General features: G+C 43.8%; 1 protein-coding gene across 2 annotated transcripts in view; it reads left to right on the top strand.

Moving 5' to 3' along the window:
* The window catches only part of PBK (PDZ binding kinase), a 180,372-nt gene that overhangs the window by 66,399 nt on the left and 94,366 nt on the right, over positions 1-19,607 (top strand). For both annotated transcript variants that reach the window (XM_085613123.1, XM_085613124.1), the window contains exon 4: positions 19,405-19,476. In XM_085613123.1, coding sequence (XP_085469249.1) covers positions 19,405-19,476 — 72 coding nt within the window. The remainder of the gene's footprint in view (positions 1-19,404; positions 19,477-19,607) is intronic.

Below are 19,607 nucleotides of genomic sequence, written 5' to 3' on the forward strand. Positions count from 1 at the left end.
CCTAAGAAATCAGAATCCTGTTTACCACAAAGAACCTCTGCCCGACTAGAAGGAGAAGAAGACGCTGGAGGAGCTGGCCTGCTGCTTGCCTTGCAGAGAAAGGAGAGGAAGAGACTTACTGTAAAGACTTTGCTACTTTGTGCTTGAACATTCTCCAAGGGCTTGCTCTGAGCTTGCCCCCTGAACTGAACCCCAGGACCAGTGGGTTCTCTGTGCTTTTGCTCGTCTTCCAATTCGAGCCGTGTGTGCATCCCGCTGGAAAGAGACTGCGCCCCTCATCGCCCCTCCTAGGGCCGTGACACTCAGAAGCTTGCCTGCCTCAAACCCGTGAGAGCCCCGCTCCGTCCAGAGCCGCTCTCTGTCCCCGGGCCAGGCCGCCTGCATCCCTGTCACCGCCTGCTACTGGAGCGCGCTGACCGCGCTATCACCCCTCCCGCCGGAAGCCGTCCGACGACTGTGATCTACGCCGGGTCATCCAGCTGCACTGACCGTGCCCTGTGACCCCGCTTCGCTATCCCCGGACATCTCAGGCCGCGCCGCCCCCGCTGTGGAGACCCCCCTGCACCGCCGTGCTAAAGGGTCGCTGGCCGCGCCTGCCTACTTGCCCACACCTGCTGATTGAGGACCCAAGAACACTTCCGAAGCTGAGAGTCGCACCGACCTGTGCCGACTCTCCACATCACGAAAGAAGTTCCAGTATCGGGCTCGGGGCCCGCAACGTCTTATTTCCCCGTTCGCAGGAGCCGATCGCTGTGAGTACTGGAACCACAAGTAACACTTGCAAGAGACTACAAAGTCTCCATTTGAAGCTAAGAACAAAGAACATTTGCCTGCTTTACAACCTGGTGGCATAGCGAAAACGTTATTGGTCTTGTGATAAGTCTGCTGAGATATATATACCTATTTTTATATAAAGAAGCGTATTTTTCTACATATCCAAGTCTGGTGTCCGTTTCTGGGGGGATTGATGTATTTACTGTGTGTATGATTGTAAGTGCTTAACCAACAACGCCTGAGGAATCGCCTTGGCTGCTCACGCCACGCACCTAGAGGGTGAGCAAGGGTCATTCAAAAGGGGTTCTCCTGCGCCCTGACGTGGAGGAGAGGGTTCCTGCTTGACACAAGGTCAACCTTGCGCCAACCAGAGATCCCCGACTCTAACATGATGCCACTAGCCTCCATACCTAGTAGCTCCCTGGGGGGGGAATCCTCCTCCACCTCCCCTGCTCACCCCACCATTCCTTTGCACGTCAAGGATCAATTAGATCTTCACCCCGCTGCCATCCCGTATGTGATCATTTTGGCCAATGTCCTGACCTTAGGTGCTCCTCTAAAAGAAACATGGGACTCGTTGAGAAACAAGACTCTTAATTGGTTAAACGCTAGGGTTAGGATGGGGAGAGCTCTCTTTGCTGATTTCAAGATGGTGAGACAGGTAGGGTGGGTTGGTAGGGGCCCCAAGGTCTTTCAGGGTGACTGTGTGGTGCTTTCCTTTAAATCCCCAGCCAGCACGATATTAGGATGGACCCACTCAATGCCTACTAATCTAAACCAAATCTCAGTATTACCGCTTGCTTTTTTTTTATAAGCCTCCGTTCTAATTGCCTAGCCAGTGGTCTTTTGAGACGCAGCAATTACCCCTACTACGACCAGGCTTTCAACTACCAATCTTACATTTGAATAAGCCTTATTCCCCATTGTATACTATTGCAACATCCAATAGATATGATTGTCTCTCTAATCTTACTAGGCTAGATTAACTACAGGCTGACTCACTGTTAGGTGTGCCTGCTTATAATCATGTCCCTACTTTTTTAATGCCTGGTAAGAACTCATTGACCGAGGGGGACATATTGGATGCTCAAGGACCTATTGAGCAGATTGTCGTGAGGGATGAGATAAATTCGGATTGTACAACTTCTGACTCAAGTATGATTACCGTCTTAAGTTGGAATGTGACGGGGCTTCGTATAAGATTAGTTTACCCGAATGGTTAGAGTTTGTGACCTGTTATGACATTTTTTGCTTACAGGAAACGTGGGTCATGGAACCAGTCCACTTGAATGGTTCTAAAACATTTAATTCATCTGCTGTACCATCAAGGTATGGTAGATCCAAGGGGGGTATTTGCATTTGTGTGTCAAACAAATTAACTTCCTTTAATGTATACATAAAAATCCCTAATACTTTTTACCAAATTGTTTATGTTGAACTCCTGGGTTGTACACATTTGATCTTAGTTAATTTCTACAACAATCCTTGCGATTCCGATATATTGTTTATTCTGGACCAACTTAATATCGATCTAGAAGCTCTAATTACTAAAGGAAACGGAGAGAAAATCTTGGTGTGGGGGAGGATTTTCTATCAAACTGTGGAAAATGCCGTCGAGTAGGATCTGTGGTTTTACCTCTCCGACAAACAACGATGTTACCCATTTTTTACACTCAGAATATGGTGAAAAGCTTAATGAACTTCTCTTCAAATACGATTTTGGGATTCAGTAACAAATTTGGGAACAGACCAGTTGTGGTACCTTGCACTTAGGATGGTGGCATGGGTAAAAGTGTTATTGATTTTATACTGTTTCCTACCATTACTCAGCATTAGTTATTGATTTAAAAATTCATGATCTAGTAATGAGTAACCACTTCCCACAGAGGTTTACGCTGAACTCTGGCTGCTTAAAAGAACAAGGGGTCTGTCACAACACCGTTTGTTAAGAACATAGAATTGCCGCAAACAATTGGCTATATCCTACGGTGGTCTATGTTTGAACAAAACAGTTTCCTAGAGCAACTAATTTACCAACAAAGAAGGGCCTTTGACGTATGTTTGGATGATTCGGTAGGTGCCTCTGATATTATGGAGTAATTTCATAGTATTACGAGGCAATTAAAGTGGGGCTAACTTCAAAGCAGAAAGGAAGTAAAGTAAATTGGAAGCCCTGGTTTGATCATGCATGCTCAGAGGCCACAAAAACTTAAAAATGGCTTTAAAGTGTGCATCTAGGAACTATATGGCGGTTCAGCATAGGAGACAGCTGTACAGGCTTGCAATAAAAACCTGCAAAAGATGTCTGAAAGCGGAGGCATGGGATAAATTGTATGTTTCCAGCTGTAACAATTCAACCACATTCTGGCGTTTAGTCAATTCACCCTTTTTTAGTGAGGATAACAAGCCTAAAATAGAGGTGGCAGTGAATTAAGTGGTTTGGGTATCACACTTTTCTAAATTATATCCTTATTTTACAAAGTGTGGTGGCAACAACACTATCGGCTCGTTGGTGGATACTTCATCTTCCACTACGCCATATGACTGGTCTGACCTCAATTTTACTCTGCAAGAGGTCACCCTGGTTATAAAATCAAGCAAGGGTGGTAAAGCACCAGGGCCCTATCGATTTGTTTAAGGCTAATGTGAAGCTTTGGGGCCCCCTCTTGACCCTTGTTTTTAGATCATGCCATAGTGTAGGGTTCCCTCCTTCATGGTCTGAGTCCCATATTGTACCTACATTTCAAAAAGGTGACCGCAACTGCCCTGCAAATTATAGACCCATTTCCCTGCTAGATTCTCTACTGAAGTTTGTGGGTCGTATAATCCTAAATAGATTGCAAAGTTGGGCGGATTCCAATAATATTATTTTGGACTTACAGTATGGATTTTGAAAAGGAATAGGGACCATGGCTTAAGCTATTAGTTTAAACTTGTTTATGAGCAAGAATGCTCTAATTAAAAGAGGTAACTTGTTTTTGGTTTTCGTCGACCTGTCAACAGCTTTTGATTGTGTCATTCACGATAAGCTTTGGACGGTTATGACCTCAGTGGGTATTGACCATACCAGTATTAACCTCCTGAGATATTTATATTCCACTAGTTGTGCAAGGGTTCTGTAAAGATCAAAGGTACATCAAGGTATTCTTCAAAATTGCTTTATTGGTAACGACATCCCAGCTCAGCTTCCAGTTCAACCGCTTCTTCTTTCCATCTGCCCATTCTACACTCAAGCTGACATCACATTCCGTGATGTCAGCTTAGCATATCTCTACACATCTCCCCCCCCCTTACATAACCTTGAAAAGGAATTTCATACAAATAGAGATTCAACCAATACAATAACACAACAAAATAAACTACTACAGTCATGGTATATTTGACAAAAGAGGATTAAGTAACTCACACAAAGGATAATGGTTAAGATTTAGGGTTTGTAAAACTATCTCATAACTTTACAAACATCACCCATACTCCTCGTAGATCCATCTTCCAGGACTACAACATTTCGTTTGACTACTTTTACTTTACAAGGATGAGAGTATTTACTTTCACCCTTGTGAATAAAACCTTTCTTTCTCACAACAATCCAGTCTCCAGGTACCAAATGAAATCTTTTCACACCCATTATCTTATTGTAATATGAAACATTCTTACTGTGTGACTTCATCACCTTTTCCTTTATTTTTTCACGATCCACAACAACTTCCACTTCTCCCTTCAACCATACAGGGCACTCCTTTGTATTTGGCACCCTCCCATTGAGAGAAACGAACGCCGGTCACCGAATGAGGAGTGATTCTGTGTGACCACATCATTTTCCTTAACTCCCTTTTCCACAACAACTGGTTGGCTAATGACAGTTGTATATTTTCCATGATCAAACGATTGACTCTTTCCACTAGACCATTGGCCTGTGGATGGAAAAATGCCACCCTTTCATGAACAATTCCTAACCCAGACAAATAAGACACCATTTCCTTAGAGACAAACTGTACTCCATTATCAGAAACAATGGTCTTTGGCAAGCCTTTAACCATAAAAACTTCCTCCATGAAGTCAATAACCACCGACGTATTCACTTCTGGCACGGTTTTGATCACAAACCACTTAGAATGGTAATCTACTAAAACAATGCTGAATTTGTTAGCGGATCCTAACTTAGCCGTAGGTCCCAAAAAATCAATCGCTACCTTTTAACAAGGTTTACTAGGAAAGGTTGACCCTTCTAGTGGTGGCTGTCTAATTACCTTAGTTATGTCACTGTTGGCACACGCCACACAATTCTTTACTCTCTTCTCCACATCATGATCGACACCCGGCCACCAAAACATTTCTCTTACTCTTCTCTTCATAGCACTACGCCCAAGATGATCTTCATGAGCGATATCAAGAATCCTAGACCGAATGCCACAAGGAGGAACAAACTGACTTCTTCTCCTCAACTTACCACCAACAATGCTTAACTCATCTCTCACTTTGAAATGGTCACGAACAATTCTTTGAGCATCCTTATCATACCATCCATGCACAATCTTCTCCTCAACTTCTTTCATAACATCATAATTTTCTCTAGCAACAGCCCATTCATCAGCAACAATAGACAGTTCCCCTTCAACTGACGATATTACATTATAGTCAACTTCAGCAACGTTTCCTTCCAGCGGCATTCTAGACAAGTAATCAGCAATTATGTTGTTACTGCCTTTGACAAACTCAATCTCGAAATTATAATCAAACACGCTTAATAACCACCTCGTAATATGAGGCGTAACATTTCCTTCCAAACCTCGACCACCTTTAAAAATGTAAATCAATGGTTTTGTGATCAGTCCTTAATTTGAAGGGAATTCCCCACACGTAAAACCTGAAATGGTTCATTCCCCAACAACAAGCTAAGGCCTCCCTTTCGATCACAGAATAGGAGGTTTCAGCACCCTGTAATCTCCTTGACGCAAACCCAATTACATTTTCAACTCCATCATGAACTTGAGTGAGGACAGCTCCAATCCCAACATTACTAGCATCAGTAGCGATATGTTTTTTTAGTCACATCAAAATGACCTAAGGTTGGGGCACTCATTATGGATTTTTTGATATTGGTAAAGGAACGTTCACACTCTACTGCCCACTCATATTGTACCCCTTTTTTTCATCAATCGTCTCAAAGGCTCAACAATTTCCGTGAAGTTTTTTTACATATTTAGAACAGTATTCTGCCAAGCCTAAAAACGATTTCAATTCATCTTTAGACTCAGGTCTGCTAGCATTTTCAACAGCTACCACGATACTTTTTTTGGACTAATTCCTTTAGAGTTAATAGTGTGTCCCAAATACATAACCTCATTGTTTCTAAATTGGCACTTTTCTTTCTTTACAGTTAACCCACACCTTTCTAATCGTAACATGACTTCCTCAAACAGTTTGTCGTTACTGCGGTCACTATCTCCCACAATGAGCACATCATCTTGAAAACATTATACATGCTTTAAGTCTCCAAAGATGTTCTTCATCACCCTTTGAAAAACAGCTGAAGCTGATGCTAGTCCGAAGGGCATCCTTTTATAACGAAAAGCTCCTAATGGAGTCACAAAATAAGTTAGATGACGTGAATCCTTGTGTAGATTGACTTGATGATAAGCAGAGGACATGTCCAGAACACTGAACACTACTCCTTTGCCTTCCATAGTCAGCATTTCAGAAATATTTGGTAATGGTTCTCTATCCACCCAGATGCACTTGTTCAAGCGCGCAAGTCAATACATAACCAAATTTTTCCATCACCTTTGGGTGCTACCACAATTGAAGGCAACCACTCCGAGGTCTCTATTGGTTCAATTATTTGTTATTCCAACAATCTACCAAGTTCTTCTTTCAAAGCCTCTCTCATCATGTTTGGTACATTCCTTACTTTATGTACCACTGGTTTCACACCTTGTTTCAAAACAATTTTATGAGACAATCCTCTTAATAAGCCTAATTCATTTTAAAATACCTTGGGAAATCTCTTCATCCGTGTTTCACTGCTTTCCTGAGACACTTTCTCTACTTCGTTTAACTCCGATAACATTACTGGTTCTTTAGCACACGGATTGATAATTATGCCCAAATCATATTGATGGCGCTAGCCAAGAAGATTTGATCCATAATCTGTTACATATATCCTACCAAAAACTCTTCTATTCTTAAAGTCTATTGTTGTCCATTTCAATCCCAACATTTCTATTTTCCTCTCAGCATATCCCACAGCTTTTATGTCAGATTTAGATAAAGAGGAGTCACTGAAATTTTTGAAGGTCTCTCTGGAACTTCCAGAATCTGCTAATACTTTTACAGAAAACCCATCAAGGAGAACATCACAATGTGGTTTTTCTAATTTTTCAGTGCTCTCTAATTTTACATCTAATGGCTTGACCACAGTCATTTCACTTCCATAGGATATCTCTTGTTCTCCTTCCACAGTTAAAGTTATTTCTTGAATATTTAAACAAATGTCATCCACTTCTTGATCTACTAATTGGACCTTTTTTACATCTATGTTCTCTATTTTTGTTCTACACATTTTTGCAAAATGCCCTCTCTTGCCACACTTCCTGCACAGTGTACTTCTAGCCACGCACATTGTAGTAGAAGCAAGATGCCCTGGAGCACCACTTCTGACATTAATGTTCAAATTGAATAAAAAAGGGCCGAGCACACACCCTTGGCGAACTACTTTTTCAATATTAAAGGAACGTGTACATTCGCCCTCTAAACCAAAGCGAACCTGTAGAGATATGCTAAGCTGACATCACGGAATGTGATGATTCCATCCTCGTCGCCAGTGTAAAGATCAAAGGTACATCAAGGTATTCTTCAAAATTGCTTTATTGGTAACGACATCCCAGCTCAGCTTCCAGTTCAACCGCTTCTTCTTTCCATCTGCCCATTCTACACTCAAGCTGACATCACATTCCGTGATGTCCGCTTAGCATATCTCTACACATTCGCTTTGGTTTAGAGGGCAAATGTACACGTGCCTTTAATATTGAAGAAGTAGTTCGCCAAGGGTGTGTGCTCGGCCCTTTTTTATTCAGTTTGTACATTAATAACTTAAGTGAACCCTTGCCAACTTATGTCTGGATCTGCCACAGATTAAACAACGACCAGTACTCATGGCACGTACTCCAATGGCACTGCAGCATCTTCTTGATAGTTTTGTGCACTTTACGGGGAACTTGGGGGCTGAGCATTAATATTCGCAAAACTTTCGCTATGAAAGTAGGCCAAAGTCCTACTAAGACAAAAAGAACAATTGATGGACAGAATGCAGAACAATGTCATAAATTCACCCTAGTACAGAGATCTGGGCCTAAATCCATCGTTTTTTTGCTCACCATGCCATTCCAGTTTGGACCCAGCCATATGCAAATCAGTCTTGACCCTGCACCCAATGGGAACAGTCCAGCCCGAACTGCCAGGCCAGGTCCTCCCTGGACTGGAAACAAGCATCCTAGGACCGGTTTCGGGCTTTCAGCCCTCATCAGCCAGGATAGCTTGACTCCAGTGGCATGGAGAGCACGGGACATTCTACTAAGATGCGCAACATTTTTATAGGGAAAGGTATCATTCTACTAACTCCCACCTTTTCGTATCTGGGTATTCTATCCTATTGCGAGGGGAGATGGAGCAGCGCCATCAAATCAAGAAAGCTGCAATTTGTTAGATCTGTTGCGGCCTTGTGTAATTTTGCAAGGAAACTAGGCTGTAAACAGCCAAAAGAAATGTAAACTATCTACAATGCAAAATGTAGAACCAGTGTTACGTACGGCTCTGAGCTGTGGGGTGTACGTAAATGTGGAAATACAGGTGGTTGAAAACGTATTTAAAAAAAAAAAAATTTTGGCGCTCCCATCTAGTTGTTCAAATTTTGTGTGCCATCCTGAAATGGATGCTACCTATTTTAACAGATTTGATAAAGATATAGCCAGTCCTTCTTTGGCACAAGATCTGGACACATGGAATCGCATGCATTGGTAAAGGACTGCTGCGACTCAGAGTCTGCACTAACAGTTCCATTGCAAAATTTTATTAAGAACTTCATGGTGGATATTAGCCATCCGGAATTCTACAAACAGCCGGAGTCTTTGAATAATATTACGAGGAAAGCACTTAAAACAGTGTTTAAATATCTTGGAGGAATCTAGACTATCTGTGGAATTGGTCAAACCTTCTGTTCAACACAATCAATCGATCTTGACTACATGCTCATTGCAACCATATTTTTTAATGTTTTAAAAGCACAAGATAGATTTGTTTTAACACGTTTTAGATTGGATATATTTCATTGCTTGACGTCTTTTCCAAGTGTCCATAATTGGTCAAGGGAACTAATGTCTTGTCCCTGTGATAATATGTCCAAGCAATCAACGATTCACATTTAGTTGTTTTGCAAATTTTACTCCGATCTGATGAGATCTTTTACTGTAACTATAATGAAATCTTTAAGCAATGTAGACCAGCGGTTTTGTATTTGCAATTACTTCATAATTTGTATGCATGTGTGGTACTAGCAAGGTTTCTGTGCGCTTTTATGATACATTTTGTGAATGGAATAAAGATGAATTGATTGGCTCAACAGACTTTTTATCAGCTATCATAACCTACATTTAGAGCCAGCTCCACTGCAGCTAAGGTACAAATGAATATATGAATCCGAAACCATGAAATACAAACACTTGAAATCCTAAATCAAAATCTTTTCAGATCTTAGCTGAATCCTCATTAGGTCTCGCATTTGCGTTGCAGAGCGAATGCGCTGCCATCGCTTTCCGAGGCATGCAGTATATACTGTAGTGTGGAAGCTTCGTGAAAGCTCTGCCCATTGGCTTCTGTCTTAAAAGCTGCCTTCCGATTGGTTTGAGGCTTGTTAGTCCCTCCTCATTCATCATTTGTATCCTTATACGGCTATTGGCCTCTTTACTCCTGACACTAATTTCTTTTAGGTCTCGCCTAGCTTTGCAGGGCGAATGCTGTGCCATCGCTTTGCGAGACATGCAGTATATACCGTAGTGTGGAAGCTCCGCCCACTCTCTGCCCATTGGATTTTGTCTTAAAATTTGCCTTCCGATTGGTTTGAGGCTTGTTAGTCCCTCCTCATTCATCATTGGTATCCTTCCATGGCTATTGGCCCCTTTACTCCTAACACTATTTTCTTCCCTGTCTCCCCACCCCACCGCCCCCTCCCTCAGTCTGTGACTTCTCGCCCTCCCCTGCCCCCCCCCCCCCACCTCCCCCCCCACCCCTCCCGTTCCCGTTTTTCTTACCTGCCGGCACTTCCGTTTTCATCTTTATTATTGCCACCTTGAAATATGCGAGTTCAAGATGCGTGCTGTACAAAAACTTCTAGTGTTTAATTAACTAGATTTTAATGTTACTCTAATAAGACTCTAGGCAACATTCGTGGTATGCATGGCCACTGACTCCTCTTAGTTCACAAATGGCATTGTTGTCGGGCGGGAGGAGCGGCAGTGTTTTAACTTGTGCTTAAAACAAGCACTTTTAATAACTTCCTCTCAATTCAGTACTATAATGTTGTGTACTGAGGTGATGCGCTAAAGAAATGCACGTTTTTGAATTCTGAAGAGACCTTATCCCACATTTACATCATGTTTACTGTATGATTAACATGCCGATCATTTTCGCGGCTCGCCCACTGGCTCGTATACGCTTGGCTCGTCTCCGGCTGGCTCTACCTGTTAATTAATATATTGGCTCGTGCACCTCTAACAAAGAGAGATGAATGGATACATGACAATGAGCCCGGTAGATGGTAGAGAAATAGACTGGTGCAGACAAAGTCAGTCTCCATTGCCTCACGTCAGAATCATCACTTTCAATAACCTGGAAATCTGCTGGCAACTCCTGAATGCCCCAATCTCATCCCCCTCACCTATTCTTAGCAGAAGCGGCAGATTCTGAGCTGTGCCCTGCTGGTGCAGAGGAGCACGGCAGAGTCTGTAGAAACGCTGGGATCCCTAGCTCCTCCGGGCGGGCGCCTAAGCCTTCCAGGTGCCTTCACACTCAGGATAAATGAATACATTTTGTTCTGTGCTTTAGTCGCCCCTCTGTGAGCACTGTCTGGTAGATGAAGCTCTGTCTTAATAAACACATTCAGAGAGATGTTTATGTACAAACAAACAGTCACAATACCGTACGTTTTGAACGTGTAGTTATATACCTGCTCATTGAGTACCTCATTGGCTGATCATTCCATGGCACTACCAAAATTACATTTGGACACATTTGCTCAACTGTAAAACACACCCTTCGATGGGTCATTTAACAACTCTGGGCTTTGGTAACCTACTTTGGATGCTGTGTAAAAGAGTAAATACAAAAATTAATGCAATGAAACTAAGCAACCAGTACTGTCTAAAACACTGTAAAAACTGACACGCGTTTTGGCATTTTGTTTAGTTAATGTGGATTTTCTCATAGATGCGAGTAAAGTACTCTTAATATCTTAATGAAATCTGCACACTTTTAACTAATAGTACCGGCGACCTTTGACAACTAGGCAATGAATACATTTTCTTGTAGCCCCCCTGCCCCCTTGGCAAACTTCATTGCCTTTCAGTGTTTGGAGGATAACCAAGACGCAGGAGAGTGAGTCAAATAGTCTAGAAAATGAAAGAGAAGCCGGGATTCGGATTCACATGCTCCTATCCCGATCGCGTTGGTTAGTCTGTAAGCACTACTTTCATTAATGAGTTTCGCATTAGTAAAGCACCACGGTGTGCATACGTGTCGAGCAATTGTTGACACAATCCACACTGCGTCTTTTTCAATATATTTATTACGAAGTGCAGGACCTTTCCAAGGGATTTTGCACACTACATACATTCACTCCAAAAATAAAATGTGTAGGTAAAAAACATTGCCATTTACAATGTCAATAGCTCGAACTCACAAATGTGAGACCTATTTGCATTGCAAATGCTTGTTTTTCTTTTCCAGTTACTTCTGCAACCAATATCATTTGTATACACAATCCCCTGTCCCTTAATGCTCTTTAAATGTAACTTTATTTTACCGTTTTGTTCCTCCTTTGTGTAACCATTCATACATTTTTCTTGACCATGGAGTTGCTGTAATAGGCAATTGCATTTTTTTTTGGTTTTTTTGCTCATAATCTGTGTATTGAACATTTTCAGTTAAGTACAACAATGTGTGACATGTCTGCTAGAGACCAACATGCGAAGACATAGGACCAAGTTTCACAAAGTCAATGTTCATATGGCAGCACCAGTAGAGTGTTGCTGGGAAATAGAAAGGCACACAGTGGGTGAGCAGATGCGCTCTGCGGTTACCTACAGGATAGCATGTCATAAAACAAAAGAAGAAGAAATACAAAAATGGAAGGGAACAACAAAAAAACATAAAATTATGACAATTCCTGAGCAATGCTGATGGGGTGAGTTTGAGGGTTGGGATGTTGCATCTTCATAGAGTATAGGACGTTTCGCTATTGATGAACGGGTCCCATGCAACCAGCGTACATTTTGAAGAGAGATTAGTCAAAGGGCAGCAAAACTTGCAGCTTCGGTGGGGTAAAGCATGTATGTTCCAATCTGGTTAAGTCGTGGATCTGTGGGCCCCAGATACGTTGAAATTTAGCTTCAGTATGTGCTAAATTGTGTGAGAGTTGCTCCATTGCCATGCCATAGACGAGTGAACCATTGGGCCATGGAAGGAGCTGATGTCTTTTTCCACGCTAGTGCGATCAGCTGACGTGCAGCATGGACCATGTGGCTGATAAGTGCTTAGTCAGCATGGGTCATTGCTGCTAGTGGGATGGGCTGTACTCCAAGAATAACCGTGAGATAAGAGGTAGGGATTGGATACCCTATAGTGGCTTTAATGAGCCCTAGGATTTCTTTCCAGTAAGTAGTGATGAGGCGTGGAGGGGTATATAGTGGTGAGGCAAGTCTGTGTATAATACCATTGGTACATGAGCTTATACGCCGTCTCTAATGGATAAGGTTTTGGGTTTATCCTGCCAGAGGACATCCCATTGCTTAGGAGAGATATACTCTCAGTAGTTGTACACTGCCAGTACGATTGGTACGGGAAGGTTCGTGGTGCCATAGAGTGCTGCAGTGCATGATATGTGTTAATATTAGTTCCCTGGAGCCAGCGTATGCTCTCATCAGTTTTTCAAAAGGAGTGTAGTGCCTAGTCGCTCCCTGATAGTTGAAACGCCCAATGTCTCAGGTGACAGTATTGTAATATTGCAGTCTAAACTCTTGAGGGAGAATCCTACAAGCAGGTTGCACAATGTCCAATGTTCTCCCGCCCCCCAGCTAGGAAAGGATTGAGGCAGCAGTGCTGGCGTAAAGTCAGGTTTACGCTCAATGGGTGTTTTGGGAGATGGAAAGGTAGTGAGCCCTGTTTGGTCACTAGTTTATTCCATATGCCAAGCACAGTCTTAATGGGAGGTGGCCAGGTATGCGCTGCATGGTCAAGCGTGTCTAGGTAACCATTCGATGTGGAGAGGTTTCCACTGCCTGAAATCTACCAAGATGGATCTCCACAGTTGCGGCCAATTGTCTGTGTCCAGAAGGACCGCTTAAGAGGCAAGTTGAGACCCAGATATCGAATCGTGCCAGAGGGCCACTGAAATGGCGCTACACCTTGCTGAGAAGGGGATTCTTGCGGCGGTATGGTCAGATTAAGCGCACACCTTAATTTTGAAGCTTGATACCGCTTTGAATTTGGCAGGGCACACGATAATCGCTGGCAGAGAGGTCGTAGGCTGAGTGATAGAGAGTGAAAGGTAAGCCACATATAAGCTGATCTTATGAGTCTGACCCCTAAAGGGGAAGCCCATCACGTCTTCAGTGCGGCTAAGAGTCATGGCTAGAGGCTCTAACCCGAGGGCAATAACGGGTAGCCTTGACATGTGCCCCTGAGCGACATAGGAAGCCATAACCTTAGCTGTCATTCTCAGACTCAAGCCTATCTCGCCCAAGACCGCCCTGAGGAAAGACCAGTTCACCCTATCAAAGACCTTCTCCGCATCAAACGTGAGGAGGCAGGTCCGGATGTTGTGGTGGTGTGATTTCTCAATCAAGTGTCCAATCCAGGCACACGTTGTCTGTCCCCTGTTGATCGCAAATAAAACCTACCTTATTAGGGTCAATAAGACCCGGAGATTAACGCTCTATCCTAGTGAAAATCTTCACGGTCGTGTTAAGGACTGCTATGGGGCAATAGGAAGGACATTGGTTAGATTCCTTCCCCGGTTTAGGTATAAGGGAGATCTCTACTGCTGCCATAGCGGACCTAAGACCTGTTACCTCTGTGAAGGAGCTAAACGGCTGAAGTAAATGGTCTTGCAACTCATGCAAAAATGGCTGCTAGAAGCAGACCTGTAGACCTTGGGGGACATAGTTTTGCCAGGGGGAAGGGCTGGAATCGTGCGGTGGAGCTCCACAAGGGTGATCGGGCCTCAAGAAGTTCCACATGTTTAGGGTGGATGGGCTCGCAATCTCAGACACTCTGATATTCCCCTATCAGGGCCGCAGATCTCTCCTCATTCATGTATAGAGACTGAAGTTGTGCAACGCCCGTTGCTTGTCATGCTCACAGATCACCAAGGCTGCATCTTCCACGCAGAGTTTAGCGATGTGCACTTTAGCCTGCAAATTATTAAGCTGTCTTGCTAGCATTGAGCCTGCCTTGTCTTTCTTTCTCCCTCCCCCCACCCCCTATTGTAATAGTTATGCTTAAGACCTAAGAGGGAGCATTAAGCTCTATTGGGGTGATGTGCCCTAAGTTGACCACGCAGCATAACGAGTTGTCTCTTGTGTCAAATGGGAGCGGAGTGGTTTTGCTGTTCCATCACTTTAATCTCTGTGGCCAGGTTAGTCTCCAACAATCGTGTTTCTCTCGCTCTCACAATGGCTATAGTGGAGATTATCCACCTGATGGCAGCCTTAAAGCCATCCCAAAGCATGGGCAACAAGGTATCAATGCAAAGTAGTTGACAATTCCCTTGCGTATCTCCGCCACATCAGCAGGTTCCCGAAGGAGCCGCTGGTATGCGCCATTGTATTGCCCCCCGTGAGGGGAAGTAGTGGTGGACCAGACTAGCTGTAGGTGGGCATGGTCAGAGATTGATATGGCCATGATAGCTGCCTTTTCGAGGTTGCGTAAGAGGGAATGCGTTAAAAGATGTAATCAATGCATGAGTAGGATGTATGGACATGTGAGTAGAATGAGTAGTCTCTACTATTGGGGTGCTTATAGCGCCAGGCGTCCACCAATCCCAACTCTGTGGTGTCCCTTTTAAGTTGTGCACACATTGCCCCGGAGCCCTGGTACTTGATGGTGTTACTGTCCAAGTCTGGGTCCCACACTAAATTGAAATCGGCACCAACGATTATGTCGCCTGACAGTTGCTTGTGTAGTACATGTCTCAGATAAGGGTCCTGTGTTTTACTGGGGGTCTGGATATTAAGGAGCATGAGTGGCATTCTGCCCTTAAATATGTGAAGTGTCAGGAAACACCCCTCTATCTTTCACCACTTTAGAGACAGAGGCGCGAAAGCCCACCTTGAAAATAACTTCTATGCCCAACGTCTTGGTAGAGGCGTACGCCCGGTATTGCAATAGGTACTTCAGATGTGCCATCCAGTGGGTGTCCGTCCTTAAAAGATGAGGCTCCTGAAGGAGTAGAATGTCCAGGTCATGTTGCAGTATGTAGCCCCATACCTCACTGCGTTTGTTAGGTGAGTTGAGGCCCTGTACATTGAGAGAGCAATTTAGTCGCCATGGGTAGAGTCATCTAGAAGCAGCGTACGGGTTATAACCCGCAGACCATAGGTACATAAGCGGGGATAGGTCAAAGGGACAGGTAGAGGCTCTGGAGCAGGCAGCTCCCTCCCCCCAAACTGTAGTGTTAGAGAAAGTGAACAATTTATCGTCCTATGTGAACAGTAGAGTGAAGGGGTGTCCCCATTGATATCAAATGTTCATCTCCCGTAGCTTGTCGGTGTTGAGTCTGAAATCACATCAGCGGCACAGTGTGACTGGAGAGATCTTGGAAAAGCTGAATAGTGTGACCCCGAAATGCTAGATCAGCCTTACCTCTAGAAGCACACAGAATATCTTCCTTCTTTGTGAAAAAGTGAATGTGTGTCAGTATATCAAGGACAAAGGTAGAGCATCCAACAGAAGTGGCCACACGGGCTCAAACCGGGCCCAAGGGGGTCCCATCTCTTTATCCCCTCAGATCATTTGCAGGAGCTTGGCGGTGCAGGCCATGATGTCAGTTCCTACTACCCCTTTTGGGACACTCCTGATGCGAATGTTGTTCCGCGGGCTCCTGTTTTCCAGATCCTCTTGTGCGGTGGGATGCGAGACCGCAGAGTCCACCGTGGGGCCTTGCTCCAGAGGGAAGATACCAGGTTGTCTTTAGCAGTTTTGGGATGCAGCATGGTGTAGAAGTCCACCAACAGATGAGGCGGGCAGGGCAGAGGCCAAGCACTCTTCCCTGGGGGCTAACTCCCCCCGCTGCTCTCCAGATGAGCTGTGTAGTGAGTCCAAGCAGAACCAGACCGACTCCTCTTCACCCCAGTGTTTCTGCATCTTCCGTGCTTTTGCCGCTGAGCTGTCATCTCGGGACCCGCTTACTCTGGGGGGGATAGGAGCAGGGTCGCGGTCAACTGGCTGGTAGTGTTCACGTCAGGGTATCTGGCGAAGGGGCTCTCCCGCTCTTACTATCTACTCTGTGCCAGCCGCTCTAGACCAAGGCCACCGCCACTCACCACAGTCATCCGTTTCCCTCTTGCAGCAGGGCCCACTGTAACTCTGGCCCTGCTATCTGCTGCAGCTACCTAAGATGGCAGCTTCACGACCCCGAGCCGCACTGCCGGGTGCCTGCAGGACTCCAGGGGCAAGTCCAGGCGAACACACCCGGGCCCCTCCACCAACAGTAGTATGGCTCCGGCAGGCCAACTCATCAGCCCCGGGGTCAGGTGGTACTCTCCTGCCGCTGCTGTGACATGCAGACAATGGCTCCTCAAGATGGTGGCTGCGACCCTGCCATTCCCTGGCCGCAGATATCCAGGACGACAGGCAAGGGCGAAATTGGCTCTCTCCCAGGTACAGGGGAGGATCACCATGTCTCGGTGCAGGTATGCAACTGGCTTTGCCGTCCCGGTGCTGTGGATGTCTGCGGGACTTCATCGGGGACCCGGAGTACGGACGAAACACGTCTCACTCAATTCCCTGCTTGCCCACGCCCTGTTTTTTATTTTTTTTATTCTATATATTTGGGATCCAATCTTCTAAACTCCACTCTTGTATGTTTTCTCTGTCTTGTTCTGTTATTTTTTGCTGTAAGTGCTGGGTATAGTTTATTTTGTCAACCCTATGAAAAATTAAATTAAACTATTGTATGGCATCATGGTGTGTTTGACAATTTTTTCTCGTACAGAGTACCTTATAAATTGAATATTTTTTGTTGTCAGCTATGCACTATGACCTACAAAGCATGATCTTTTTTTTGCAATGGATTTGTATGTAGACACAGCTTAATAAAGAGGACCAGAATGCACATATTCGAGAACCTCGAGCCCTTATAAGAAACCTAGACCGTTAACTTGGGAAACTAGGACGCAACATTTAAAACTGTTCTGAGCAAGTTACTCTTGGAGAGGTCGATTCAAAGGAAGAGTAGGTGCATCAGACTTCTTCTGAGGTTAACACCGAGCACTGATGATCCTTGAAATCTAAGCCCTCATCCTTCCTGCAGTAGAGAGTGATGACATGGGCATGAATTGTATGGAACCTGTCCATTTACAGAACAGAGGAGGGCCATTATACCGCCTTATTAAGTCTATGGTAATACAGGAACAAATAGACACTTTCGGACAAGGTGATGTCAAAAGTGTAAAATATCTCTCAAAAGCAGGAAGAATTTCTTGTAAAAAAAAATACGTTTTTGAATGCCTAGACAATGCTCCATAAAGAACTATTTGAAGTCCTTTAGGGGTTCCAAAAGCATTTTTTATCCCCTACTCTCAAAGAGCTAAAAATATGTCAAAACAAGTGGAAAAAGGTCACTGACACAAAAGAGTTGGATGGAATGAGATGGTGGCTAAAGCTGCCGACTTTATAACTGCGGAACCCAGTTGTAATACCTGCATCGTCTCATCTGTTGTGTGTTAAAAAACAAAATTCTACTCTATCAGGCACATGCATCAAAGCTATTTGCGATCGCAAACGGCGCGAATCGCAAAAATCGGCCGTTTGCGATCGCAAAAATAGCTTTTGTGATGCATGAAACAACTTGCCACTCGCAATTTAAGAAATCGCAAATTATTGTGATTTCTTAAATAGCGATTGCATTTAAGGAATCCCTAATTGAGATTCCTTAAATGCAATGCATTACAGTTTAAAAAATAGCGATTACGCTATTAGCGTGAGCAAATTACCATGAGGCTGGACCTCATGGTAATTTGCGAAAACTTAGAAAAAAGCACTTATTTGCATTTTTCTAAGTTTCATGTTGCCCACACACATGCCCTTAGAGCATGTGTGTATGCAACATTGGTGCAGAGTGAACATACATGGGTGCAATAGGGTGTCCTTTGGACACCCTTGCACCATCGAAATTGCGGGAGCAATTTGCGAGTGCCTACTGGTACTCGCAAATTGCTCCCGCAATCTCTAATTCATTCCTATGGGCCTGGAGGCCCATAGGAATGAATGGGAAGACATTCCTTAATTGCGACTCGCAATTTGCTAGTCGCAATTAAGGAATTTGTGGGAATCGCTATTTCTTTAGCGATTCCTACATGCATAGGGTTTTGCTATTCCTTAATTGCGATTCCTTAATAATCGCTATTAAGGAATCGCAAAACCCTATGATGATGCATGTGCCTGAATGCCTTTTGGTCAAGTTCACACTATATAACTGCAAACACAATGGTGGATGGGGTATAGCTTGGTGTGTGCTGAGCCACCTGTTTAAGCACTTTAAAGTCAGTTAAGTACAACATGCTTCTTACAGCTCTGCACTGGACTGGAGAATTGATACATATGTCCAAGCACTAAGCTCACAAGTTTATTTGATGACTAGCCTGTACTGAATATTATGACATGCCTGCTTGAGTTCTATGTACATGAAGATTCCCAACTAAATGGTATAGATGGAGGGTGAAGTGCATTGTTCTTTGTACTAACCTTCAACTCCTAATATCAACTCCTAATATTAACAAAATGCACGAGTAGCCTACAGGTCTATTGCACATGTACTAATGTGGATGAACCTCTCTAAGCATTTCCAGGATGGAAGATACAGTAGAATGAGATAATAGGGAACTCTGATAAGAGACAAACAACTTAATTGGACTGACAAACCTTTAATTTTGAATGTGATCATAAAGCTGACCCTCTGGTTAAAGGGCATAATCTGATCTGTAATTCTCATAACATGGTTGCTTCTGTTAAAAAATTTTTTTTTATAAGTGTAGGTGAGTAGCGGTATTTTGTTTAATGTCCATAGTAAAATGCTGTTTTACAAAGTCTTCTGCATATTCATTCTCTGGCTGCATTGAGTTTATAATATTTCTTCTGCAGGTCTGCCACCTATCACAATAGAAGATGCAAGCAGTTTTCGAACCCCTCAACAAAATAACCGTAAAAGATCTGGTGAGTCGATCTATCTTAACTTACTTGTGAAATCCAGACTTGCTTCTAAATTTTATCCACACTGTGCTGTCTTGACCTTTATATAGGGCGCCCTGTTTTATGAAATGAATTATTTTAACAGCGCAAGAATC

This window comes from Triturus cristatus, chromosome 6 (assembly GCF_964204655.1).
Source record: "Triturus cristatus chromosome 6, aTriCri1.1, whole genome shotgun sequence".
Lineage (NCBI taxonomy): Eukaryota > Metazoa > Chordata > Amphibia > Caudata > Salamandridae > Triturus > Triturus cristatus.